General features: G+C 50.1%; 1 protein-coding gene and 1 pseudogene across 1 annotated transcript in view; both read left to right on the top strand.

Annotated features, from left to right (window-relative positions):
- Nucleotides 1-17,572, top strand: part of Acvr1b (activin A receptor type 1B) — a 37,542-nt gene extending 19,970 nt beyond the window's left edge. The window contains exons 2-9 of the mRNA XM_059246956.1: nucleotides 117-356; nucleotides 979-1,227; nucleotides 4,509-4,739; nucleotides 7,918-8,085; nucleotides 8,978-9,134; nucleotides 10,593-10,717; nucleotides 14,938-15,068; nucleotides 16,548-17,572. Of these exons, the coding sequence (XP_059102939.1) occupies nucleotides 117-356; nucleotides 979-1,227; nucleotides 4,509-4,739; nucleotides 7,918-8,085; nucleotides 8,978-9,134; nucleotides 10,593-10,717; nucleotides 14,938-15,068; nucleotides 16,548-16,673 (1,427 nt within the window). The 3' untranslated portion in view covers nucleotides 16,674-17,572. The remainder of the gene's footprint in view (nucleotides 1-116; nucleotides 357-978; nucleotides 1,228-4,508; nucleotides 4,740-7,917; nucleotides 8,086-8,977; nucleotides 9,135-10,592; nucleotides 10,718-14,937; nucleotides 15,069-16,547) is intronic.
- Nucleotides 17,573-23,683: 6,111 nt separating this feature from the next.
- On the top strand, nucleotides 23,684-24,118 carry LOC131896351 (peptidyl-prolyl cis-trans isomerase NIMA-interacting 4-like; annotated as a pseudogene).
- Nucleotides 24,119-27,529: the final 3,411 nt, after the last annotated feature.

Below are 27,529 nucleotides of genomic sequence, written 5' to 3'. Positions count from 1 at the left end.
ATAAAAGCTGCTTATTTGGGGGATATAAGTATGGGGGGGTGTCATTCTGAGTTTGGAAAAGGACCTGAAGGAAGATCTTACATTCCTGTTGATATCTGCTCCTCTGTGTCCTATAGCTCTGCTGTGTGCGTGCACCAGCTGCCTACAGACCAACTACACGTGTGAGACAGATGGGGCCTGCATGGTCTCCATCTTCAACCTGGATGGCATGGAGCACCATGTGCGCACCTGCATCCCCAAGGTGGAGCTGGTCCCTGCTGGAAAGCCCTTCTACTGTCTGAGCTCCGAGGATCTGCGCAACACCCACTGCTGCTATACTGACTTCTGCAACAAGATTGACCTCAGGGTGCCCAGCGGTGAGTGGACACAGTGATTGTCTCACTGTGGAGGTAGAGCACTTCGTCCTTCCGTTCTGCTGCTCAGTGATGGCGAGAGGTGGTTTTTAGATGCTCCCTGAGGTGATGGCAAAGGCTAGACTTCTTTCCTAGTCAGGCTTTTTGCTCAGAAGGTGAGAAGAGCACATTTCCCAGTCAGTCCCAGAGCTGACAGCTACTTGTGGGATAGAGGACATCTGCAGCAGAGCCATGTGAAGGAAGGGCTCTGCTCTGGGGACAGGATGAATCGGTGTGAGGAAGGCTAGAGTTAGGAAGGGTGGTGGTCACGGAGGCAGTGTTGGACACCTCCTTGGGCAGGTCTGCCATTTAGCAGGTCTTTCTGAGGAGAGGCTGACCAGAGCCTGGAGCAGCCCGCAGCTTGCAATTCTGACATGCCTTGAACTTCCGGAGTGGGTTTGGTTCCACTGTTGGAAGCTGTTGACTGAGAGAAGGGTGGCATTCGAGAGCATCGAGCATAGGCTAGCCCAGGAAGACCAGGGAATCCCGCAACTGAGGTCTTTACATGAGGTGCAGTTTCAGGGGAAGTGGAACCCAGCGCTCTCTGTTTTCACTGTTTCTCCCCTCCTCCCGCTCGCTTTCCCAGGGCACCTCAAGGAGCCTGAGCACCCCTCCATGTGGGGCCCTGTGGAGCTGGTGGGCATTATTGCCGGCCCGGTCTTCCTCCTGTTTCTCATCATCATCATCGTTTTCCTTGTCATCAATTACCACCAGCGTGTCTACCACAACCGCCAGAGACTGGACATGGAGGACCCCTCATGCGAGATGTGTCTCTCCAAAGACAAGACACTCCAGGATCTTGTCTACGATCTCTCCACGTCAGGGTCTGGCTCAGGTACTAGGTTCTCCAGGCACTGTGTTTGTTGGCCCTCACAACTGGTTCCCAGCAGGAGAGAGTGTTTATGAGGAAGGCCAGGGGCCCTGCTGTGTTGAGTCATTTGGTTTCATAATTCTCCTCATCTGGAGTCTGACATGTAATAAGATATGATAATGGCTACACCAAAATCTCATTCCCCAAGATTCCAGAGGTCAAGTGCAAAACTTTCTCTTGCAGAAACTCTGCCTCTCTCCAGCTTTTGTAGCTGTGTGTCTGAAAATTGAGCTGGTTCCATCGACATGCTCAGTTTCAGGGCTCCTTTTGAGAAACCAGAGTGTGCCGGATTCCTGTGAGGTGCTGACAGCTAATCACTGATCTCTGAGGACACTGAGCAAAGCTTAGACTGGAGACTTGGTGAATCATTGACTTGTTCCACAGCCCGTGGGCTTTGGTAAGAGTTATCGGAAAGGCAGCCTGGGCTTCCAGCATAGTTGGCCTCCATTTCCTGGAGGGCCTGTTGTTGTCCAAGGCTTTCTTAGATGAGGCATTGAACTCAGCACTGGGCCTTGACATGAAACCAGAACTCAGGCTGGAGAGAGTGAGGTTGCTCAGGTCTCGGGAAATAGCTCAGCTAACAAAAACAGAAAAAGTTAAATATGTGGGTATGGAAGAGCACAGCTGAGATAGTCTATAATAGCTATCTATCTATATCTATATCTATATCTATATCTATATATATATCATTAGCACTGGGGAAGCTGAGGCAGGACAATTGCCTCAAGTTCAAGGCCAGCACAGACTGCTTAGCAAGTATCAGGCCAACCAGGACTACATAGTGAGTCCCTGTCTCAAAAACCCAGCTCAGCTAACTATTAGATGCAAATATGCTGTTGTAATGAAGATAAACGATCATTTCAGAGCTAGTCCATTCTTCTGAACGTAGAAAGAGCATCCAGAGGGCAGTGCTGCCGTGAGCTGGAACACAGGTCTCACTGTGACTCTGTTTCCCTGCCGTGGGTTAGACTGGTTATGCAAGGAAGCTGTGCCATCAGTCATAGCCAGATGCCCTCCTGTGAGCGCTGACATCTTCTCCATGTCAGTGGCTTTGCCTTAGGGAGCTCAGCAGCAGAGAGCACCAGCATGAATATATTTAAAAGCTGCATATTTTTAGAAACCTAGAAAATATGATCTGGCATGTGCTTTCCCACCAAAGGCAGGGCAGTGGCTGGAAGTGCCTGGGAGAGTCTTAGTGTCCTAGGGTTTTCAGATCCAAGCCAGCTGAGATTGGGGAGTCTTGGTAGACATTTTGTCTAGACTGAAACAGTTAATGAGTATTCCTCCTTGGGTAATTCAGTCCATTTTTGGTACAGAGTGTGCAGGGCTTCCAAGGTGTTGGTCTTGTTTTTAGTTGTGTTTTTTAAATTATGTGTGTGTTAGGGGCAGGTATGTCCAGGTGAGTAGGTGCCCCTGGAGGCCAGAGGTGATCTGTTGGAGCTGTACTTTGTGAACCATCTGACAGAGTGCTGGGCACTGAAGTCGGGTTCTCTGGAAGAATGGTTGTCCTTTCATCCTTCCTTCCTTTTTTCTTTCTTTCTTTTCTTTTGACAAGCTCTCACTATGTAATTTTGGCAAGCCTGGAACTCACTACGTAGACCAGGTTAACCTCAAACTCACAGAGATCCACCTGCCTTTGCCTCCCAAGCGCTATGATTAAAGGTGTGCGCCACCACTGCCTGGCTCAGTATATGCTCTTAACCATTAAACCATCTCTCTAGCCTGGGTATTTAATAATGCTGTCTTTAAAGTATTAAGTTCATGTTATGGCTATGACATCTGGGTCTTTGTAATAAATGCATACTGAATGCCCTCTGGAAACAAAGATTGAAAAGAAGCTGGCCTGTGACTGGATAGGCTGACGGGATTGTTGAAGAATCTTACAGAGGCACGTACATTTGAGGGAGTCTTGAAGAACAGGTTGAGATTGTAAGTGAGGTAAACAGGCAGGGAACATTCCAGGCCACAGAACAGACTGAATGCAAAGAGCAAAAACCCATGAAGGCTCACAGTGTGTTTAAAGACTCACGATGATGATTCTGGCATGATGTGCCTAGAGCAGGCAGAGGCAGGCTGGCCAGGTATACAGGGCTTTGGGGCCACACTTTGTCTTGCAGGGCAGAGCTGCTGCTGCAAGTTTTCACATGGACAAATAAATGCTTTTTTCCCCTTTGTATGCACTGAGATTTTGGCAGTGACGTGGAGGATGGATCCGTTCACTTGCCGGTCTCCTGTTAGAAAGGGCAGGGTGAAGCAGGGCTGTGTGGGTGTGTAGGACAATGGCAGGTGAGATGAGGTGGGGACCGGTTTGGAAGTCTTTAGAAAGGGACAGGATAGGACAGGGCACAAGCGTGAGGGAAGGGTGGGCCTGTCTAGGAAACTTGGGGCAGAGTTTAATTCCTGCTTTGCTCTTTGCTGTTTGCATTCATTTGAGCGAGTTATAGAACATTCCCTTTTGAGCCTTCCTAGTGTTCTTGTCTGTACAATGGGGATAATAGCAACGCCTGCCTTACTAAACATGAAGAAACGAGGTGATTTATGTAAAACCCCTAGCGTAGAGCCTCATGCGTATTAAGCACACAGTAAATCCACCAAACCCAGGGATTACCAACAGCTGTTATTTGGTCCAGGGCGGGAATGTGAAGATAAAGTCAGTCATGATGAGAAGGGTGATTGGATAGACAGACAGACAGACACTGAGTGAGTCAAATGAAGCAATGATGAGCCCTACAAGACGCTAAAATGAGTCATGAATTAGTGTGGGTAGTCTCCAGTCTACACCTGGAGCCTTCCTGTGAATAGCTCTCTAGAGAGCTGGGAACCCTATGAGCTTAGACCGGAGGTCCTGTTGGCCACACAGCATCGCCCTCTAGTGGTTAGTGAGCAGGGTGGCCAGGAGGCCGTGCCCGCCTCAGGAGCCCGGCTTGCTTTTTTTTCTGTGACCATCAGAATACAGCAGACACTGGTGAGGGTGAGTGTGGTCAAAGATTTACATGCAAGTTTCTCATTCACATAGACCAGAGGAGAAATTCTCGGCTACGGGGCAGCTGATCACATGACTTGCTCTTAGCCCGCTGTGGTGAACCTAGCATGGCTCAGGCCTTGCTGTGACACTCTGGCTCCTGGGCCAGGGGAGGGTGGAGGGACATTTCGTTGAGGGCCTTTCTGGAGACACACACTGAGTGGCAGACCCGGAGTTTAGTGGATTTGCAGTGTCAGACTTCTCTTCACTCTTTGGCCCACAGGCTTACCCCTTTTTGTCCAGCGCACGGTGGCCCGAACCATTGTTTTACAAGAGATTATCGGCAAGGGCCGATTTGGGGAAGTGTGGCGTGGCCGCTGGAGAGGTGGTGACGTGGCTGTGAAAATCTTCTCTTCTCGTGAAGAACGATCTTGGTTCCGGGAAGCAGAGATCTACCAGACAGTCATGTTGCGCCATGAAAACATCCTTGGATTCATTGCTGCTGACAATAAAGGTATGGGTGTCCCAGAGTCAGGGGCCCTGGGGCTGGGGGCACTGGAGAGACCTCCCTGAGTCAGGGGCCCTGGGCTGGGGCACTGGAGAGACCTCCCCGAGTCAGGGGCCCTGGAGAGACCTCCCCGAGTCAGGGGCCCTGGGCTGGGGCACTGGAGAGACCTCCCTGAGTCAGGGGCACTGGAGAGACCTCCCCGAGTCAGGGGCCCTGGGCTGGGGCACTGGAGAGAGCCGGCTGCTCTTATCCAGAGGAAATCTGGATAAGAACAGTTTCAAACCCTTTTAAAAATGTGGAGCCTTGTATGCCGAGAGAAACCCACACGGAACCTGGGTTACTAGGCAGGTAAGAAGGCACTCGCCCTCACCCTGCAGGCCCTTCCTCCTCTTGGTTGGCTCTCAGACCTGCACATGGTATGGTCCCTGTCAGGCTCCTTTTTATTTATTTTGAAAATCCCTACAATAAGGAATTACAGTTTCACCCTCCCGGGAAAGAATAGTGACAACAATGTGTACAGTCACATTCTGCAACACAGCCAGCACTTGTGGCGGCGGCAGCCACCAAGGAACTGAGACCTGCTGTCCCAGAGTGTGACCTTGTGGCTGTGAAGCTCGGTTTTTGGTCTGTTCAACCCTAAGGCCCCTGAGTTGCTGCTGCTGATCCTTCCCTCTCCCCCCACTCTTTTTGTGCTTCTTTGTTAGGGAGGGTGGGAGTTGAGGCAGAGACTCGGTGTGCAGTACGCCCGACCTCACAGGTGGTCTGTGTCTCAGCCTCTCAGGGGTGTGGACCACACCGAGCTGTCTTGTGCAGTTTGGAGGCTTTTGCTTGTGCCTAGGCACATCCCTGTTTTGAGGACCTCGTTGATGGGTAAACTAACAGCTGATGGGAGGAGGCAAGCGCGAGCCAGTCTAGGATGAGTGATGCGAAGGCAGGTCACAGATGAGCTTGACAGAGGTGGCAGAACCGGACAGAGGGAAGTCTGTGTGCGCATGTGCACAGGTGGGGTGTGTTTGGGTTCTGCAGATAGCAAGGGGGAAGTAATGGAGGGGTGGGCAGAGACCAGGTTATGCTGGGCTTTGTGTGTGTGTGTGTGTGTGTGTGTGTTCCCAAGTGTGTGAAGTCAGTGTCTTTGTCTTCCTGTATTGTTCTCTGCCCTATTTTTTGAAATAGTCTCTCACAGAATCCAGAGCTCACTTATCAGCTGGACTAACTGCCAGTAAGTCCCTGTGATCCTCCTGTCTCCACCTCAGTCCAATGCTAGTGTTACGGGAACATGTGCCATGCCTGGTTTTTACATGAGTGATGGGAACAAACGCAGGTCCTCGTGCTTGCACAGCGGACATTTTAAGGGAACACTGAAAGGCCTGTGTTTGATACTGAGCACAGAGGTAGTGATTAGAATGCTGTTCATTGATTTAATAGCCTTTACTGGTCACTGTGGGCCAGGGCCTCTACCAGTCTTCCAAACCATCTTACATAAAAACAAACTACACAGAGATCCCAGGGGAAGAGGGGACAGACAGCTGGCAGAGAATATCCCTGGAACACAGAAATGGTGAGGTAGCCGGGCCATGTTTTAGAAGTCTCTGGCAGTTGTGACACAGCTTACTCGGTGGCGTGCGTCCACTGAGCCTGTGGGAAATGCTGAAACAACAGACGCTCATTCCTCACAGAGCTGTGGGGTTACTGATGGCCCAGCTGCCCCTAAGCTGAAGAGTTCTGGGTTCAAATACAGGGGAAGAAGAGAGTCTCAGCCCTCTGAGGAAGCGGCGCTCTTGCAAACATCTTAGAATCCTTGGAAGGCTCAAACCATCCTCTTGTAACAAATCAGTGGGCCCTCAAGAAGTAGTTGCTGGTTAGAGTGTGGCCCTTGTTGGGATCAGAGGTGCCACGGTTCAGACCTTTCCAGCAGTTGCTCTCTGTTGATTCTGGCAGCTTCTGTGAGTTGGGGTCTGGCTGGGGACACCCACACAGGGCCAGGGAGGAGGGGTTAGGCTCTTTGCTCTTGCCTTTTTACCGTGGTCTGTTCAGTATGATGCTGTGGAACTAGCACCAGCCTAGACTTCGGGAGCTCTCAGTCCAGTTTCTAGTCTTCCCAGTGACAGCAGCATAGTCTAATTTGATTCCTGGCCTTTTTCTTCTCTCCCTTCCTCTCCCGTCCTCCTTCCTGCTACCCCATGTGAAAAAGAGGGAAAATACAGTGCATGTTTCCCACCTTCCACTGCTTCTCTGAAAGGCAAGATGAGCTTTCTGGGAATACTTCACAGTGGGCTGTTCATGCATGGAAAAGCATCTTTGGTTCTGTAACAGTGATGCACAAAGGAGGTCGTCATGTTCCCATCCCAACTCCTAGCCTGAGGATGACCACAGGCTGAAAACACTTCCAGTGAGGCAGGTGCTGGGCTGGGTTAAGATCCAAAGGTCTCACAGCATTCAGGGAGGGGAGAGACCTTTGAGGTGTTCCTCCTTGGCAGTGGTGAGTGTAGCCTTGTGAGTCTCACAAAGTCAGGGCTGAAACAAAATGGAACCTGTTGCTTTCCCTAAGTGTATATTGTTCTCTGGCTACCCCACATTGCAGATTTGGCAGTAAAATGGGTATTGTTTAGAATTGTCCTCAGTCCTTTTCAGTGTTCCTGATGTCTCAGCCAACTTGTGTGTTGCTGTATAAAACACCACAGCCAAAGCAGCTTACAAAAGAGTTGACTTTGTGCTCACTCTTCAGAGGTTGAGTCCATGATGGTAACGCAGAGGCAGCAGGCAGTGGGCTGCGGGAACAGCAGCTGAGAACTCACATCTTGAACCACAAGCAGAAGGGATGGCTCAGGCCTTTTGAACCCTCAAAGCCCGCCCCCAGTAACACACTTCCTCTAGCAAGGCTCCACCTCCTAGGCTTCCCAAACAGCCACCGACTGGGGGCTCAAGTAGTCAGACGCCCAAGACTGTTAGGGGACCTCGTTCAAACCGCCACACTCACGTGGACAACGGAGCAGTTCTAAAAGAGAAATGCTCTTCCCTGTCCTCCCTGGGGGTGGCTGTAGGGAAGCGGGGTCAAGGGACAGCCAGAGTTGACAGGCAAGAAGTGTCGATGCAGGTCTTCCTGAGCCTGGCGTTCGTTTGCAGTGCACACCGCCTCCTTGCTGCTCACAGTTCCTTCTGTTCAGACCGCCTCTGTTTTCTGCAGATAACGGCACCTGGACCCAGCTGTGGCTTGTCTCTGACTATCACGAGCATGGTTCCCTGTTTGATTATCTGAACCGATACACAGTGACCATTGAGGGGATGATTAAGCTGGCCCTGTCCGCAGCCAGTGGGTTGGCGCACCTGCACATGGAGATTGTGGGCACTCAAGGTGGGTAGTGAACTCGGCTAAAGAGCAGGAAGCTTGAGACAGAGGCCTGTCCATCGCCGTCTGGTCCTCCTCACTGAGGGAGCTGGGCCAAACTTTGGGAGTGGTGGTTCATCTGAGGAACAGAGCACCAAACTATCTGAGCAGGAACAAAAGCTGAACAGGGCTTCTTCATTGGCTGTCGTTAGCCCTTCCCTAGGGAAGATCTGAGGTGAGGGCTTGCCTGCTGTTAACACAGGCTCAGTGGTTTGCTAAGCATTTTGGGGTGCGCTGTGGAAGAGTGGAACTAAGAAGAGACCAGCACCCCAGAAGAAGGAGTGTAGTAATCTCCTGCTGAGGTTGGGCACTGCTATGCACATTTCATGGTGGCAAGACATGGAGCCCACCTGTCTGCGGCTTTCCGGGAAGAGGACCCAGACTTTGCTAGACTGTCCTGTTGGCTCTGGAGCCCGGGCTCACCCCAGCAGCAGGTGTGAACACTGGGGCTTGCGTGGCGCTGGGCAGCGGCTCTCACTGCATGTGGTAGGAAACCAGCCTGACAGTCAGGCTCCAGTGTTGTAGGACCAATGGCAGTCCCAGGCCTCAGAGCCACCGTGTGCTCAGTTGTCCACCTGACCCACCTGTGCTCTTGAGGGCTGCTGAGTGCTGGTATTTTAATGTTCAGCAATAATCATGTCATTCTAGGCATGTCAGGTACTTCTGGGAATGCTTTTATCCTCTCCACATCCCCATGAAGTGCCATTATTCTAATTGTCCAGAGGAGAAGGCTGAGCTTCTCATGGGATCACTGGCTTGTGGGAGGCAAAGCCAGGAGGCAGCCCACAGTCTGGCTCAGAACCCGTGCGTGTTCCATGCATACATCTTCCTTAAGTGTGCCTGGTTTTGTCTCTGCCAGGGAAGCCTGGAATCGCTCATCGAGACTTAAAGTCCAAGAACATCCTGGTGAAGAAGAATGGCATGTGTGCCATTGCAGACCTGGGCCTGGCTGTCCGTCATGACGCAGTCACAGACACCATCGACATCGCTCCAAATCAGAGGGTGGGGACCAAACGGTAGGAAGGCCCTGGGCTCCGGCCCCACTCTTCAGCACCCCCCACACTCTTCACCTCCACCCACACAGGAGGAACCGGGAGGAGACATCTTCTTGTCCTTGAGTGGCAGATGTTGATCTCCCCCTCACACTGGACACTGCAGAACAGTGCCTGACAAGTGCCATACCAGGAGCTCTGCCCCACAGCATGTGTGTGCTCTGGCCCTCACAAAGGGCAGTGGAGGAAGAGTTTGGAGCAGGAGGCCTGGCTTGGTGGCTCATGCATTTAGTCCCAGCACTCAGGAGGCAGATCCATGCAGATCTCTGTGAGTTCAAATACACAGTGAGACCCTGTCTCCAAAAATGGAATAAGGATTACTGGAGAAATGACTCAGTGATTAAGAGCATATACTGCTTTTGCAGAGGACCCAAATTTGGTTCCCAACATCCATATTAAGTTGTTTGGCTCACAACCACCTATAATTCCAGCTCCAGGAGATCCAAAGTCCTCTTCTGACCCCATTGGCACACGCGCGCGCACACACACACACACACACACACACACACACACACACACAAATAAAAAAAATGAAGATAACTATTTAAAAATGAAAAAGAAACTGGCCTGTGGTGGCACATGCTTTTAATACCAGCACTTGGAGGCAGAGGCAGGTGGATCCCTGAGTTTGAGGACAGCCTGGTCTACAGAGCGAAGATACAGGACAGCTAGAGCTACACAGAGAAACCCTGTCTTAAGAAAATAAACTACAAAGCATTCTGGAGCAGAGTTTGGGAGGGTAGGCAGCAGACCTGGCTAGGGGCAGGGGCGACAGTGCGGTGCAGGGGTGGCTGGCGGAACCCCTTGAAGGAGACGGGAATGGATCCTGTCTGAACCTGCAGAGTGGGGGTGCCAGCCTGAGCAGAGCTAATGAAGGCTGGCGTCTGGCTACCTGAAGGGGTATGGCCTGCTCTCCACTTCACTGAGAAGTGAAGGAACTAGATAGCTGGCATCATACGATGGAGGGTGGGAGAGAGGGCCTGTGCTGGATCTGAGTGAATTAATCATGCTGTTCCTTTTTGTCCTTTTGACCTGAGATTGCATCTACCCAGGCTCCAAAGTGTGGGTGGGGCGTCTTACATCATATAATTACACACAGTTACTGCTCAGAGTCACTAAGTGTGATTTTGATCACCTCTAGAATGGGTTTCACCTATCTGAAATCAGGTAAGATGAAGAAATTCAGAATGAATTTAAGCTCACTCCATTGCTGTGTCTCCCCTGTGAAGTGATGACTGCAGCAGCGATCCACCATCTCTGCGGTGTAGTCCCACAACACAGGCCACCCCAAAATCCAGAAGCTGAGACCTTCAGCTCTGGATCAAAGCAGGCTGTGTGGTGGAAGACAAGCTGCGATGGAGCAGCGTTCTCACATGCGCAGACTTCATGTGGTGTGCATGACCGTGTTTCTCTGCATTCCAGATACATGGCTCCGGAAGTACTGGACGAAACCATCAACATGAAGCACTTTGACTCCTTCAAGTGTGCCGACATCTATGCCCTGGGGCTTGTATACTGGGAGATTGCTCGAAGATGTAACTCTGGAGGTACCGTCTCCTCTTGTTCCCAACGGTGCTGGCACCCCACTTCTCCACAGCCTGCGGGGTGTTCGGGGCCAGAGTCCTGGAGGCGCTGTGCTGAGAGGCCAGCTGGGTGTCATATTCGTTTGCTGGGCTAGGGATGAACTAACTCAGGGCTTTGTTCATGCTGGACAAGATTCCTCCATACTCTAAGCCCTGGGACCAGTTTGTTGAATAGGTTGTTCTTTGTGGTGATCATTTTGATAGCTTTAGACGTGTGACACACACACACTCTTTCCCTCCCTCCCTCCCTGTCTTTATCTTTAACCCACAGTGGAGGAGAATTCCTAGGATGCAGTGGGCCAGGGTTAGGACGGGGTCTTAGGAGAAGGAGGCAGTTGGTTCTAACATGGTCTCCCGGGCACACTCCTGGCCACGTCTCTGGGGGACCCTTGGGTTTCCTTCTTTCACCAGGAGCAGAACTTTCCTAGTTGGCAAGAGTGCTCAGGACCTTCTTAAAAAGATTTTCTTCTCTCATAATTGAAAAACTAAAACCCGACAGTTACAGTTGCTTGTTCATGTCAGAACTTGGAGAAGATTAGCAGGAACATTTTTATTGTTAGCTTGTGTGAGTGTTTTATGACGCCTCCAAATATTCCACCATGTGCTCAGGTTCCAGAGCCTCCAGAGCCCTCCCCTCAGCCTTTGGTCTGGTGAAAGGTCCTGGGCAGTGGAAGGAGCTGAATTAAAAATAGCTGTTAGATGTTCCAGCGGGACCCTCTTTCTGTTCCTGCCCTTTTCTGGCCGTGATGTATGTAGTTAGACACGGGCAATGGAGGAGATACTCGGGTACTCATGGGCTTGGGCCTCCTTTTTTTTTTTTTTTTTTTTTAAATTATTTAACTTTATTATATGTGCTTTGGTGTAAAGGTGTCAGGTCCACTGGAACTGGAGTTGCAGACAGTTGTGAGCTGCCATGTGGGTGCTGGGAATTGAACCCAGGTCCTCTGGAAGAACAGTCAGTGCTCTTAACCGCTGAGCCATCTCTCCAGCCCTGGGCTTGGGCCTCTTTAATTTTGATCAGTATAACTAAGAAAAGTTGATTAGGAAAATTACGGCACTGTAGTGTAATTCAGTGGTACTGCTAGAATGTAATACACATACACACGTATATACGTACGTGTATATATGTATACATATGTGTGTGTATGTGTTTATATATGTATGTATGTATGTATCGTGTAAGCTCAGCATCCCTCTTTCCACAAAGAAAATTGTCATGGGTCTTTTTAAAAATCACTGTGTGTGTTTGATGTATGTACATGTACATGTTCCCTTAGGTATGTGCATTTGTGTGTGCATGTGGAGGCCATAGGTTCACCTCATGTTTTTGAGACAGGGTGTCTCACCACTCCTGGAGCTCATGAGTTAGACTGATGGCTTGGCTGAGGTGTCCTGGGATCTCGTTGTCTCCGTCTCTCCTCCTGCCCTGGGGTCACAGATGTGTCCTGGCTTTTACCTGAGTCAGGTCCTTGTGCTCACACACAGGCCCGTTACCTCCTCAGCTGTCTCCCTGGCCCTGTCGTACAACGTTCAAACTGTGAAGAAGTTCCTGTCTTCTTTCTAGTGACGACCAGGAACTAGGGCTGAATCTGTAACAACCGCAGCGTCTCTTAGCACTTGCTGCGTGTGTACGCTCAGTGTCCTGACTGCAGACCTGTGACGGCAGACATGAGTCTTTCCCTCATTTTGTAGATGAAAAAAATGAGTCAGAGAAAGGTGAAGTAATGTGTGCAAGGTCATGTGGCTGGAACTGTAGCAGGCCGAGGCATGAGCCTCAGCTCCCGACTGCCCCTTAGATAATGACTACCAGGTCCAGTCCTCTGTTTAAAAATCTCACCTCACAGGGCTGGCGAGATGCTCAGTGGGAAAGAGCACCTGCTGCTCTTGCAGAGGACTGGGTTCCCAGCATTCCTGGAGTAGCCTACAACATCCCTAACTTTAGTTCCGGGAGATCTGAATCCTCCTTCCTACCTCTGCCGGCACCAGGCACACACGTGGTGCACGTGCATAAATACATCAATCTTTTTTTCATTTTTGGTTTTTTAAGACAGGATTTCTCTGTGTAGCCCTGGCTGTCCTGGATCTTGAACTAGCTAGCCTTGAACTCACAGAGATCCGCCTGCCTCTGCCTCCTGAGTGCTGGGATTAAAGGTGTGTGCCACCACCGCCCTGCACTTAACTCTGGATTCTTTTTTTTTTTTTTTTTTTGGTTTTTCGAGACAGAGTTTCTCTGTGTAGCTTTGCGCCTTTCCTGGAACTCGTTTTGGAGACCAGGCTGGCCTCGAACTCACAGAGATCCGCCTGACTCTGCCTCCCGAGTGTTGGGATTAAAGGCGTGCGCCACCACTGCCCGGCTAACTCTGGATTCTTATGTGTAAATCTAAAGGATAAGAATTTAAAACACCACAGTTACTTCGCTCTTAAAAGTGAATCATGGGATGTGGAAGCAAGAGGACTCCCTGTTGAAGCCCCTGTGAAATTAGTGAGACCCTGTCAGGAGGGGGAGGGGGAGTTTAGGATGTAGTTCAGTGGTAGAGCACTTGCGTGTGGCCTGGGGGTAGTGGTGGAGACCTATAATCCTAGTACCCAGGAGGATTGAAATTTTGAGGCAAGCATGGGGCAGGCCATATGTCCGCAGTAGAGTGCTTGCCCAGTGTGTGTGAGGCTTTGGGTCTGACAACCCACACGAGTTCCAGTCAGAGTGCAGATGCTGTCACTGTGGATCTGAACACACCTCTGAAGTCTCTCTACTCCCATTGTCTCCCTTCTTCACCTTACCGGAGAATTCAAGTGTCCTCTGGTCTCACTTTCGGCCTCCGTGCACTCCATGCGGCCTCCTGTTCCTGACATTTCCTGTGAATTGGTAGTTTGGTATATCTACCAAAGTATTATGTGTTCGAATATTTCATGGGCATTAGTCTGGGCTTCTAATACAAAGTACAGAATATTGGTCTGACCCTTTATGATGTTGACAGCCAGAGGTTAAAAATCCAACATGCCAGCATTCATTCAAGGTCTTTACCCCCTGTGAGTCAGCTGTGTTTGTTCTTGTGAAGGAAGGCTTCAGGGGTATGCCGGCCCTTCCCGTGGCCACCTCAGAGACTGAGGCTGAGGGCCATGGGTTCAAGGCCAACCATGTGAGACCCTGTCTCGAACCACGAAAGGGAAAAAAAGTGAGGTACAGGTCCGCCCACTTACTGTTGGCTCGCCACATGTGTGCTCGCAGTAGGAAGCACAGGAGCCGTGCGCTGCTTCCCAGCCCCAGGGCTTCCAGGAGACCTGCTTCACCCTCGGCACCCGGCAAGATGGAGCTTTCTTTTTCTAGCGTTACTGTGAACTGATGAGTTCAAAAGTACTGTTCCCTCCTGGCGGGTAGTGCATGCTTGAGGCAGGAGGATCTGTGAGTTCAAAGCCAACTTGGTCTCCTTAGTGAGTTCCAGGACAGCTAGGACTATGTAGAGAGGCCCTGTCTCAAAAGACAAGAGCAGGACCTTGAGAGCCTGTTTGGAGGTCCTAGCAGGGGAGAACAGCTACTCGTGTACCCTTGACCGAAGACCAGTCCTCCTCCATTTGGGGAAGGCGAGCAGCTTCGGAGGGACGCACGTGGAGTGGTGAGGGTGGAAGCGGACACCCGCCTGGCCAGCCCTGTCACCCAATTAACCCTGGCATCAATGGGGTAACAGATGTCACAGCCAGATCGCCCTCACATCCAGTGAAATAAAATGGTGCCCCATCAGACTCCATAGTCTGTTCAGATGTTACCAACTTGGTCCATTGGAAAATGCTCACGTGACTCTAGTAGTCCAACATTTTCTGCGTCTTTTTTTTTCTTTTTTCTTTTTTTAATGAATAAAGACTTTCTTGGCTATGCTTGTCAGTTTTTGGTTTTGCCTTGTTGCTGTTTGAGATGGGATTATGAGACTAGCTTGAACTCACAGCAGTCCTGCCCCAGCCTCCCATGCCAGAACTAGAGGCCCAGACTGTGTGTGTTGGGGGGGGGGGGGGGGCGGGGGTATGCTCCTGGTGCTCCTGGTGCTCCTTGTTAGCATGCCTGGAAGCAGCAGCCTCGTCCAGAGGAACTGAGCTCGTTGTAGTGAGAAATCATGGCTCAAAGCATGGCTGTCATTGGGTTTGAAGGAACTCACCCTTCCTTCTGTTGGTGACTAGGTTTTCTTTTTTCCTAGGAGTCCATGAAGAATATCAACTGCCGTATTATGACTTAGTACCCTCCGACCCTTCCATTGAGGAAATGAGAAAGGTCGTCTGTGACCAGAAGTTACGGCCCAACATCCCCAACTGGTGGCAGAGTTACGAGGTAGGGAGTTTGTTTGACACCTGAGACTTCCTCGTCTGCCAAGGGAGGGTTTGTCTGTCTCTTAATGGGCCACCTCCCAGGTCTGCCTTTTGAGTATATCTTTGTCTGTAAACCCAAAATACAAAACTTTTTGATCTTTAACGTAGTGTTACAACTAGGAAATCCCACACCTGGCCTCGTGTGACACCTGGCCTCAGGTGACGGGTCATAGTCATATGCAGGCACACTGAAAACATTACACAGAGTCACTTTGAGACTGAGTTTAAGGTGGATAAGAAGTGTGAGTGAGTTTCTTGTTCAGAGGTGGCTCTAGTCCCTCTCTGTGTAAATGTATATGCAGATATTATAGACAGAGAGGATCCAAAGTCCATAGCACCTCCTGTCCCAGGCATTTCAGATATGGGGTATTCAGTTTGTGCCTTTCTACACACAAGTCCTTTGCGGTTATAGTCATTTTCCTGGCGTTATACAGTGTCCCTTTGGAAATGATAACGTACAAGAAAAGGAAGTCCCTGCCATGAGGGAGGTAGTCAGGAAAAGACAGAAATAAAAATAAACAGATTACTGTTGGTCTATCAAAATTGTCTGCGGGTGTCGCCCAGTGCAAGGCCTGGGTTCCAGCGTCAGTATGGCTCTTAGAGAACTGTCACACTAGAAAAGTGGCCCTGTAGCCACAGGCCAGGGAGGCTCAGCCATGGTTCAGGCTGGGTACCAGAAAGAGGCAGGCCTGAGACAGTGGCCTTTGTGGAAACTGCAGATAAAAGGGGTTGAGGGAAGAGTGTGAATCGGATGGAGAATCTGAGTTTCAGTCTAGGGTACTTGGAATGGGAGGTAGTTGAAATGTGGGGGGTTTTGTGATAGACCCCTAACTAACGTGGAGACTTGAGGGAATGTGTCTGCCTCGCTGAGGACACAGGCCCATCACTCCCGCGTTGCTTTTCTTGGTGCTGTTTTATTTATTTATGTAGCTTCATTGTAACAAACAAACTTACATTGAGGTTCACTGTGCTGATATCGCATCCGGAGTAGGTGTGAACAGTACCACAGTCGAGCCAGTTAACATACCTGTCCTTTATTCCCTTGCCTTTACGGCTATGCTAATAACCTCTGAGGTACATCCTGGGCAGATGTCAGGGTAAGGCACAGCTCTGCTGATTCTGGAAACCGGGAGTAGGGAGAGCTCGCCTCTACTGTTAAAGAGCCTGGCCGCTAGGGGGCGATTCCTCACCTAGGAACCTTCCTGCTGTGTAGGAGAACAGCATTTCCCAAAATGTACCCTGGGCACCTTGAAGTGGATTTAGTTGAGTGTGAGGCCTTCCGATGCCGCCCTTCCCTCCCTTGTACACTCGCCCCTTAGGGAAGGAAAAGCTGGGGAGGAAAGCATGCAAACATCATGGGTGGATCCAACCTGACTGCCAGGGAGGCGGCGCTGAGCCAATGGCCAAGGCTCCTGGGGTCACTGTGGGTCTCTCTGCGCAGGCGTTGCGGGTGATGGGGAAGATGATGCGGGAGTGCTGGTACGCCAACGGCGCTGCCCGCCTGACGGCGCTGCGCATCAAGAAGACGCTGTCCCAGCTGAGCGTGCAGGAAGACGTGAAAATCTAAGCTGCTCCTCTGCCTACACACCGAACCTGGGCAGTGAAGACGACTGCAGCCGCCGTGCTCAGTGTCCTGGAGGCCTACCTCTTGTTTCTGCCCAGCCCTCTGACCAGAGCCCTAGTCTGTAAGAGGGACAGAGCCCGGGAGACTCCGACACTCCCATATTGGGTTTGAGACACAGACACTTTTATATTTACCTCCTGATGGCGTGGAGACTCTGAGAGCAAGTTATGTAGAGAACTCAATGCCGAAAGTCAACTGCTCGCAGTGGGAAGTACACGAAGCCCAGCGCATCCGGCCTGTCGCCGGCAATGGTGAAGGGGAGCTGGGCTCTCGCCGGAGCAGGAGCAGTCCCTGTACCTTGTGGTCTGCTGGTCTGCAGGTTTCCTCCAGGGACCAGTCAACCTGGCACCGAGGTATTCAGAGGAACCGGAAGTGTAGCCGCTCTCACAGGCAGTCCTGAGCCACACCACCCCTTCTCATGGACATCTGGAGGGACTGCCATTAGAGATACCACCTGCTGCCTGTCTGTCCAGCCAAGTGTGCATGTGCCGAGGTGTGTCCCACATTGTGCCTGGTCTGTGCCACGCCCTTACGTGTGTGTGTGTGTGTGTGTGTGTGTGTGTGTGTGCACTTACCTGCTTGAGCTTTCTGTGCATGTGCAGGCCAGGGTGTGGTGGCCATACTGTCTCCGAGTGCTGGCACCGCTGTCACAGTGAGCAGCATCTGTTCACCTGGTGCCCTCCTCAAGGTCTCTCCTGTCCCCAGCCCCTGTCGGGGTGGCCCTTTTCTCAGCAGGCTGCTTGCCCACCCTGTGCCACAGGCCCTCCTCTTCCATTTCAGACCAGAACCAAAGCTGGCCCACTTGTCCATGGTATGAGAGGCTTTTGGGTCAGAATTGGGGGGGGGGGTGAGCAGAGAAAGAATGTCGTGCAAGTCTTGGGTGTTGTGTTTCCGCATCAGCCATGGGAGATGAGCCGGCCCAAGGGCAGCTTCCTCAGCAGCAGTAAGGAAGGGCCAAGGAATCTGAAGCCAGGTCTTGGGACTCAGATTGGAATGTAACATCTGTTTGTCCCACCCCAGATTCTGCAGACTGCAGTGTATATTTTTGGTGGTGGTGGTGGTGGTGGGTTTGGGGTGGGAAGGGATGGGCTGCAGGGGGTGGGGAGGGAGGCAAGGTCGGGAGGGAGGCAGCTGCATGAGCCTCTTGTACTGGATTCTCTGAGGAGGGTAGAGGGAAGAGGAGAGATTCGCATCCACTTCAGGGTCCCTACTGAAGGGAGCAATCTGGGTTGAATATGGTGTTTAACCTAAGCGTAGTATTTAATGAGTTCTAGAAGCCTGCTGTGGTGGTGATTTGGTCAGCATATCTTAGGTATATCATAACTTTGAAGCCATAACTTGTAACTGGAGTGGTTTGTTTTAATTCATTTTATTTTATTTTATTTTATTTTATTGGGAGGGTCAAGATTTTAACTTTAATACTGTTAAGTTTTTGTAAAAGGAAAACCATCTCTATGTGACAATTACCTCTTAGTATGTTTGTTTTTAAAGAAATCCCAAAAACAAACAAAACACCACAGAAACATTCTCTAGAATCAAACGCACATAGTTCAGTCACTGGAAACGTTTGTCTGTGCGCCTGAGCCGGTTCCCACTCAGCAGTGAGAGCTCCTCCCGGACTTGGTGTCTTGTGTCCCATGCACACCCCTCCCCCAGCAGCCTCAGCCCTCCGTGCACTGCCACCTGGCTGCACTTTGCCGACATTTGCTCCGCAGTTTGAGTTGAGTGCCTGCTGAGTGCTAGACCTGGGAGGACCTCTGGGAAGGAGACAGTCTGGGGCGTCTGGGGCGCTAGAGGAGCTGCATCGCGGGAGCGGGTAAGCACCCGCTTGGAGACCAGAAGGGCCTATGGCTGGTTCCGAGAGCCTTTATGAGCCTAGGATTCCTGTTCTTAAGACCACTGAGGGAAGAGGATACTGCATCCCCTCAGGCAGAGGACGGTGAGGCCTGGAGTTTAGAAACCCAGGTGAGACCCCAAAGCACTGCCTTCCTTGTGTGCCCTTCCTGCCCCAGGGGAGGCATGAGTACATGCAGGGGAACTGCCTCCAGCCCAGCTTCTCCTGCCTTGGTCTCCCCATGTTCTTAGCCTTTCTATTTATTTCCTGGTTTGTAACTTCTTTCCTTGCATTAAAGGGGATCTTCCTTTAATTCTTTGGGCCAATTTACTGGCCATTGAACTATTTCCCTTGAGTCCCAATTGTGTCATTGGGGGAACCTCTTAACCCACCCCTGCTGACGTCCCACCCCCACCCTGCAGCTGCACCTTCGTGATTTCAGGTGACGATGGAACTGTAGAGTCCTGCTGTCTGCCAGCATATACCCACAGTGACTCCCGCACCACTACCCTACTCCCAGGAGCTCGTCCGCCTCTCAGGAAGACTTGAGCAGGTTCGGGGGAAACTCCACCCCTGTCCCACTACTCTTTACATTAAGCTGAGAGTTGGGAGAAACTGAAACTGTGTTTTAGCTCCCTGAGGCTACCCTGATCCACAGGGCTACCTGCACCTCTGGATTCTGGATTCACAGACCAAGTCCAAGCCCGTTCTTAGGGCACCATCCAGGCCCCGAACGGCATCCTCGGTACTTCTGTTTGTTTTTTGTACAATTTATTAGAAAGGACTGTAAAATAGCCACTTAGACACTTTACCTCTTCAGTATGCAAATGTAAATATATTGTAATATAGGAAATTTTTGTTTTAATATAAGAGCGAGCCTGTCCAGTTTCTGCTGTACATTATTAAAGTTTTATTCACAGAGTTGCTCTGCTGCCCTCTGCTTCTCATGTGTAATGACTGCCCAGGGTTTGCCCAGGGTGGGGATGGGGGTGGGTGCCTTGTGTGGCTCTTGAACATGTTCAGAGGTGCTGACCTGCATGTCAGGTCTTCTAGGACTTACTGTGTTACAGAGCAGCCTGAGGTAGCAGAGGCTGCTTTGTGTTGTCTTCTAGCATTTTGGTCTGTTTACAGAAGAAGGACATTGATTCTGGTTAATCACAGGCCACTGGCTCCCCAAGGCACAGTAAGAGCTTGCCCAGTTTTATGTCCGTCCCTCACCTAGACTGACGTGTAACTGAGTTCTGGGGTTCTTAGGAAACTCAAGTCTGAGTCAATGGTTTTGCTGGAGTTTTCAGAGTATGGCTGGAATTCATCACTCTGGTTGGTAGTTGGACCCAGGAAAGTGGGGCCTAAAAATGAGACAGAGTAAAGTCTCATGCAATAAAAGCCAACTTTATTCAGAGCATCAGACAGTTCATATCCTGAGGGTAAAAGAAAGGTCACCTGAGTAACATTCTCATGAGCTCCAGCTGTGTACAGTCACAAGGACAAGCTCCAAGTGGTAAAACATGTTTTTCTCTAGAGGCCTGTAAACAAATAGCAATAGCCAGTCATGATGGGTAATCTGAGTTAAATCTCTCGGTTGTACCCGGAAGGGGCATGTAAACTCATTCCAAGAACAGTTCTGGGTTTTTGAAGAAACTGAGGTCATAAGACTCCTGTCTTGTTTTTTTTTTAGAAGCACTCAGAATTCTCCTCACACAACTCCATTCTTGGACCTAGTTCCGGCAGGCTGGGTTCTGTACCTCTGAGCCAAGGGGACCCCAGATAACAAGTGGTAGAAGGATAGTCTCAGGTTTAGAGGGGGTCCCCAGGATTCCTTCCACCAGGCACCAGTTCTCCTGCAGATGACTGTGGCATCGTGTCCTAACATCCGGGGCTACGACGTCCATCTGCGGACTGCTGTCGGGGAGGACTTGCCGCTCCTGTGTGCCTTCTGCAGAGTGTGTGTTCTCCCTCCCACTTAAGTAAAGGCCCATAAGAACGGTTAAAGGGCTGGGCCGGTGCTGGTGCACGCCTTTAATCCCAGCACTCGGAGGCAGAGGCAGGCGGACCTCTGTGAGTTCAAGGCCAGCCTGGTCTACGAAGAGAGTTCCAGTACAGCCAGGGCTGTTACACAGAAAAACCCTGTCTCAAAAAAAAAAAAAAAAAAAAAAGGAGTAGAAGAGAAGAAGAGGAAGAAGGAGGAGGAGGAGAAGAAGAAGAAAATGTTTGAAGGTAGCTGTCATATTGTTCAATTAATACTAGCAAAGGCCTATTGAAAACTTACTGTGTAGCAGGGAAGTGGCTCTGTTGGTAAAAGCATTTCCACGGTGAGGTAGGAGATTGAAACAGGAGAATCCATCCTCTAACCACCTCCTATAGGCTGTGGCACACACACACACACACAAACACACACACACACACACACACACATAATAAAGTAATTTAAATTTATAAAAAAATTATAAAAAACTTAAAACACTGCTAAAGCTGAGTGTGGTGGCACATGCCTTTAATCCCAGCACTCAGGAGGCAGAGGCAGGAGAATCTCTGGGTTCAAGGCCATCCTAGTCTTTATAACAAGTTCCAGAACAGCTGGGACTTCATAGACCCTGTCTCAAAACAAAACAAAAGTTGCCAATCGTTGTTTGTGCCAGATCCAAATATTGCTTTCTGTACTAACTATTTAGCCCTAAAAACAGCCACATGAAGTAGGTATTATTGTCATTACGGCTTATGAAGTGGGTGGTTATTAGAGAAGTCAGATGGATTGACCGAGACCATGTAGCTCACGGCTGGGGAAGACCTTGGATCTAAGAGTGTTGTTTGCGGCCCTGTGGCACCCACTGTCTCCTGCCTCCACACGTCTGTCTTCTTTACCCAAGATGGCTGCTTTCCTGATCCTCACTAGAGCCAGAGGCTGGCCAGGGTGAAAAATGCCCCAAGTAGTCAGTGACAGGAGAGCAGGACATACAGACTCGATTCCCAAGGTCATTGCTGAGCTCCAGCTCATCTCTTGACAAGCCAGCCCTCTCCCCAGCCTGTGTGTAGCTAGCTCCCTATCTTCACTACAGTGTCCTGCAGAGCTTACCCACTGCTCTCACGGGAACGGAGTTCCGGTTCTCACCCATGGTTTTCTGGTGGTCTCCCACCTGTGACTGCTAAGCTGAAAATCAACCAACAGATCTCTAGAAGATTGCTTTAAGTTTGACACATGCCCCAATAACCCAGATTAATCTGTCCTTATATACTGGCCATACTTCCCTTGTCTAAGGTCATGGCACAAGCCAAGGCCCTTGCTGAGGTTCATGTGGTCTGACCTATTCTAGAAGGAAAGACAGAGGTTTATGTGAACTCAATCCTGGCCTCACGCAAGTTCCTTGCAGCCCATCCCATGGCTGATTGGTCTCTTGCCCATCTGGGACCTAGGCATGGTTTGCAGGGTCAGCTTCGCCAGCCTGCCTGATCACCAGAGTGCAGACATCCCAGCACGTCTTCCCATACTCTCGGAAGTCGCTGCGTCGGCACTGGAAGGCCTGTGACACTGAAGACATTAAATTCATCTGGAGGGGGCATCCCTTGGTGTTCGGTTTCACATTTTTACAGTCCTGGGAATATGCTTGCTAAACGCAAAGCAAAATTAGGAGTCATTGCAGTTCAAGCCTCTGACTGGGGGAACATAAGAGGGTGTGACGGAAGCGAGTGAAAGGCCTGAATTAAGCCAGAAATGGCGGAACGAGGGTCCTGCAGGAAAACAACCAATATGATAACCGGAAGTTTCTAGAGGCGTGTGTGTGTGTGTGTGTGTGTGTGTGTGTGTGTGTGTGTGTAAGAGAGAGAGAGACAGACAGGAAGAGAGACAGACAGACACGGACTGAGGCACTGAGTTAGTTGTGAGGGCTAGCAAATAAAAAATTTGAAAAATGACCAACAGACCAGAGCCCCCAAGGGAGAATTGGCCCTGCAGTCTTGAATCTAAAGGCAGAGTCCTTCCTTCCGCACCTCACTTCAAGGCCTTCATCTGTAGAAAACCCACATTTGTAGGAATGCTGTTGTTTAGGTAAGTGTCCCCTAAAGATCCACGCTCAAAGCTTGGTCTCCAGTCCCAGCGCCACTGGGACGTGAGGGACTTAAGGACTTTAGGTCATTGGGAATATGTCCTTGTGTTAATTACATTTTCTTAGTCATAAAATACCGACAGATGCAACCTTAAGGTTGTCAGGGTTCACGGTGGGAGAGTACAGTCTATCCCGATGGCAGGAGCTTGGAGATGCAACTGGTGTCATTGCTCACTCGGGAACCACAATAACGGCTCATGCTCAGCTTTGTTTCTCCTTTTAATGCAGTCCAAGACCCCAGTGCATGGGATGGTGCCACCCACATTTGAGGGGGGACTCTCCCACCTCAGCATAATCTAGATAATCCCTCACAGACATTAGAGGCTAACCTAATCTAGACAATCCTTCACGGGCCTGCTCGGTCTTATTTCCTAGGTGACTGTAGATCCTGTTAACTTTACAGCGTCAGTCTGCACAGCCTCCGTAACGGATTGTGGGACCCACTCTTTTGCAGCCTTCCAGGACACCAAACTGCTTGAAAGCTGGAAGGTGATGAGATGAAGGACTTGACAGAAATTAGGTTGGGATGGTCATCCTCTCACTGAGTTGAGGGGCTTTGCTCCTCATGGACCCATCATGATGTCCTGCCTCCCAGACTCAAGGTAGCAAGGCTGTCAGTCACAGACTGAATCGTCCAAAACTGTGATCACACATGTATCAAGGTTGTTTTGTTGGCTGGTTTTTTCGAGACTGTTTCTCTATGTAGCCCTGACTGTCCTGGGCTGTGCTGTAGACCAGGGTGGCCTTAAACTCACAGAGATCCACCTGCGTTTGCCTCCAGAGTGCTGGGATTAAAGGCGTGCGTCACCACCACCCAGCTTTGTTACAATAATACAAAAACAATAATAGAGGTCATTTTGCTTTATTCAAAGTCTACTGATTTAGTCCAGCATGGTGGCTCACACCTGTAATCCGGGCACTCAGGAAACTGTGGCAGGAGAATCGCCATAGATTGGAAGCCATCCTGGCTACAGAGTGAGTTCCAAACCAGTGTGGGCTGTAGTGTTAAGACTCCATACCAGCAAGCTTAGGAGATGCCGCCGCCGAAGGGGAAAAGTGGTTCTGGAAAAGGGGTAAAGGAGGTGCGGCCTCTGGGAGTGACAGTGCTGACAAGAAGGCTCAGGGCCCTAGAGGTGGTGGCAATGCAGTAAAGATCAGACACGTTCTGTGTGGAAAACACGGCAAAAGCATGGACGCCATGGAAAAGTTAAAATCTGGAATGAGATTCGGTGAAGTGGCTACACAATACAGTGAAGATAAAGCCAGGCAAGGGGGTGACTTGGGATGGATGACCAGAGGGTCCATGGTAGGACCGTTTCAAGAAGCTGCATTTGCCTTGCCTGTAAGTGGGATGAATAAGCCTGTGTTTACAGACCCACCTGTTAAGACAAAATTTGGATATCATATTATTATGGTTGAAGGGAGAAAATAAAATCACACGAAAGACTGAAAAAAAAAAAAAAAGACTCCATACCAAACAAACACAAGCCCACTGACTTCCATGTTAATCATGTCTAAAACATTCTTTTACAGCAACATCTGTGTTGATACTTGACCAAACAACTGGGCACTGCAGCTTGTTAATACTATGGGTCGTCCCAGGACCATGGAGGGTGGCAGCCAAAACCGGATCCTTTTGAGGATGCTCCTTGGAAGCCAAAGATGGGTGTGTGGGCTCTGGGGGTCTCAGGAACAGATGAGCTTTTAGCTATTTCCTGAGTATCCTTAGGACTTAAAATACAGGCAGAACACAGGCATGTCAGCCAGGCCCCTGACTTCAAGGACTGCTTGATCTAGAGAGGTCACATTTGTACAAATATAAGGCAGATTAGGGCAAGCCCCATTACAGAGCAATACTGGGCATCCCAGAGCCACAGGTGAGATGTCTAGGGAGAGAAGGACAGAGCTCTCCAGGGCCTTCCCTCCTTGAGAACAGATGGCTGCTGAGGGGCCGGGGGAGTACCATGGTAAGAACACACAGGACAGTGGAGACTATGGAAGAGAGAGGAGGTTGGGGTAAAGGAGACATATATTTTGAAATGGGCACTGGCCTACTGACTGAGCAAGAGAGGGGCTCTGGTCAAAGGATGTTACCGGGGTTTGGGGATTTAACTCAGTGGTAGAGTGCTTGCCTAGCAAGCACAAGGTCCTGGGTTCAGTCCTCAGCTCCAGAAAAAAAAAAAAAAAAAAAAAAAAAAAAAGGATGTTACCGTCCAAGATCCACAAGTGTGTAAGAGAAGGTCATAGGGGGAGAGGGGGAGGATGTGACTGAAATATATGCCTGTATGAAACTGTAAAAGAATAAAATTTTAAAAACCAAGCAGAGATACTACATGCCTGTAGCTGAAGTTTTCCTGGTCCTGCCCAGCCCATGGTCAGGACAAATCTCTCTCACCTGCCAGTCCTGCAGCCAAGTAAACACACAGAGACTTATATTACTTATAGACTGTATGACCGTGGCAGGCTTCTTGTTATCTGTTCTTAAATCTTAAATTAACCCATTTCTGTTAATCTATAAGTTGTCACATTGCTTGTGGCTTACTGGTACTTTTACATCTCGCTTCCTCTGTGTCTGGCTGGCAACTCCTGACTCAGCCTTCCTGTTCCCAGAATTCTCTTCTCTGCTTGTCCCGCCTATACTTCCTGCCTGGCTACTGGCCAATCAGCATTTTATTTATCAACCAATCAGAGCAACACATTCACAGCATACAGAACATATCCACAGCACGTGCCTCGTGTACACCTATAATTCCAGCACAAGAAAGAGGCTGAGGTAATCTGGAGGCCAGCCTGAGCTACAGAACACCTGTCTCTAAAGACAAGGGGGCCCTGAAGGGTGGAGATTGCCTTCAATCCCAGAACCTGGGAGGCAGAGGGCCAGCCTGGTCTACATAATGAATCCAAGCCAGCCAGGGATACACAATGAGACCCTGTCTAAAAACAAAACAAACAAAAAAAAAACAAGGGACCTGGTGAGACAGCCCAACATGTAAAGACTCTTGCCTTGATGATGTGTTTGGTCCCTGATACCCACATAATGGGAGGAGAGAACCAGTTCCCACAAGTTGTCCTCTGACCTTCACACTCACACTGTGGTGCTAAGACATACCCACACACACATACAATAAATAAACATGAGGCTGGAGAGATGAATCAGTAGTTAAAAGCACTTGTTGCCCTTGGAAAGGACTGGGGTTCCATTCCCAGTGCCCACCTGGCAGCTCACAACTGTCACTCCAGTCCTGGGAGAATCCAGCGTCCTCTTCCGGCCTCTGTGGGCAACACGCATGCGCTTGCATACATGTAGGCAAAACACTCATAAAATAAAGATACATCCTGACAACAACGACACAAATCCAGAGATGATCATTCTGTTCACATCAAGGAAGCCAGGAATATAAGGAGGGGGAGTCAGCTGAAGCTGTTCCTGGGTTGAGAAGGGAGGCGGGACAGCAGAATCATCACCTATAGAACACAATTACCTCTGCTGGGACAACTCCCTCTGCGGATCAGTAAATTTCCCTCTTGTGTTGGTCTCCAAACTTTTCTTTTATTAATTACTAATTTTTATTTTATGTGCACATTTGTTTGTGTGAGGGTGTCAGGTCTTGGAGTTACAGACAGCTGTGAGCCACCATATGGGTCCTGGGAATTGAACCCGGGTCCTCTGGAAGAGCAGCCAATGCTCTTAACCGCTGAGCCGTCTCTCCAGCCCCCAAACTTTCCTTAATAGCTAGCATGCCTACTGTCCCATAAGTTAAAACCTACTAGAGGTGGGAATATAGTTGCGCTGGTGGTGCACATTGATTCTCAGCGATTTATAAAACTGGGTGTGTGGCGATGCATAGGTCTCAGCAGAGAGGCAGGAAACAGCGGCTCGAGGTTATTGTTGGCTATATACCGATTTCAAGACCCTGTGATGAGACCCTTCTGAAAACCAAAATCATCAAAGCAAACAAACAAACAGTGTCTTAGTTTGTTCCTGTTGCTAATCAGTCGGGGCCAGATAGGGCAAGCCTTTAATCTCAGCATTTTTTTTTTGGAGGTGGAGACAGGCAGATCTCTTGAGTTTAAGGCCAGCCTGGTTTACAGAGTGAGTTTCAGGTGAGTGAGGGTTACATACATAGTGAGACACTTGGCATTTTCTCAACTGAGGCTTCCTCCTTTCATATAACTCCAGCCTATGTCAAGTTGACGTAAAAACCAGCCAGCACCGGTCCCATTCATGAAGACAGAGCCCTGCAGACCGACCACCTCCTAAAGACCTTGTCACAGCGAGGGCTGAGTCTGTGGGACACCAGCATTCAGACACAGCAGAGGACTGTAGTCAGGGAAGTGGTGTGGCCCTGCTGTAGGGAAAGTCTGTACTGACCTTGAGCGGCACCTGCAGGGGGAGCCGGTGGGCAGGAGACACAGATTCGGACATGATCAGAGACAACCATGGCAGGAAGGGGAAGCTGGCTTCTGTCAGGAGTCAGCGGCAGAGCCTTGGCCTGAAGGTCCAGCATATGTGTTTTGGGGGTTGGGAGCCTGATGCACAATGCTGTCCGGGAGAGGAAGCCAGGGATTACACTATGAATAGGTGTGCATTTGCCCACAGGTGTGCATTTGCCCACAGGGAAGAGCTCTGTGGAACCCGGCCTGAGAGCTCTTACTACTTCCTGCTTTCCCCATGAGTACCTGTGCTGAAGTGAGGGGTAAGATAATGCTACTCCAGGTCTTAGGAGTGAGGTGTTGCTGCTCTGAGGAAAACCCTTCCGACACTCCAACCGACCAATCAAGAGGCAGATGGCCCTTGGCCTCTGGATGGGACCAGACCATGAGACACCCATATCCAACACACACTGTCCCGTCTCCTAGGAGTC

Source organism: Peromyscus eremicus, chromosome 20 (genome assembly GCF_949786415.1).
Source record: "Peromyscus eremicus chromosome 20, PerEre_H2_v1, whole genome shotgun sequence".
In the NCBI taxonomy this organism is placed as follows: domain Eukaryota; kingdom Metazoa; phylum Chordata; class Mammalia; order Rodentia; family Cricetidae; genus Peromyscus; species Peromyscus eremicus.
This window is presented reverse-complemented; position numbering and strand designations above follow the sequence as displayed.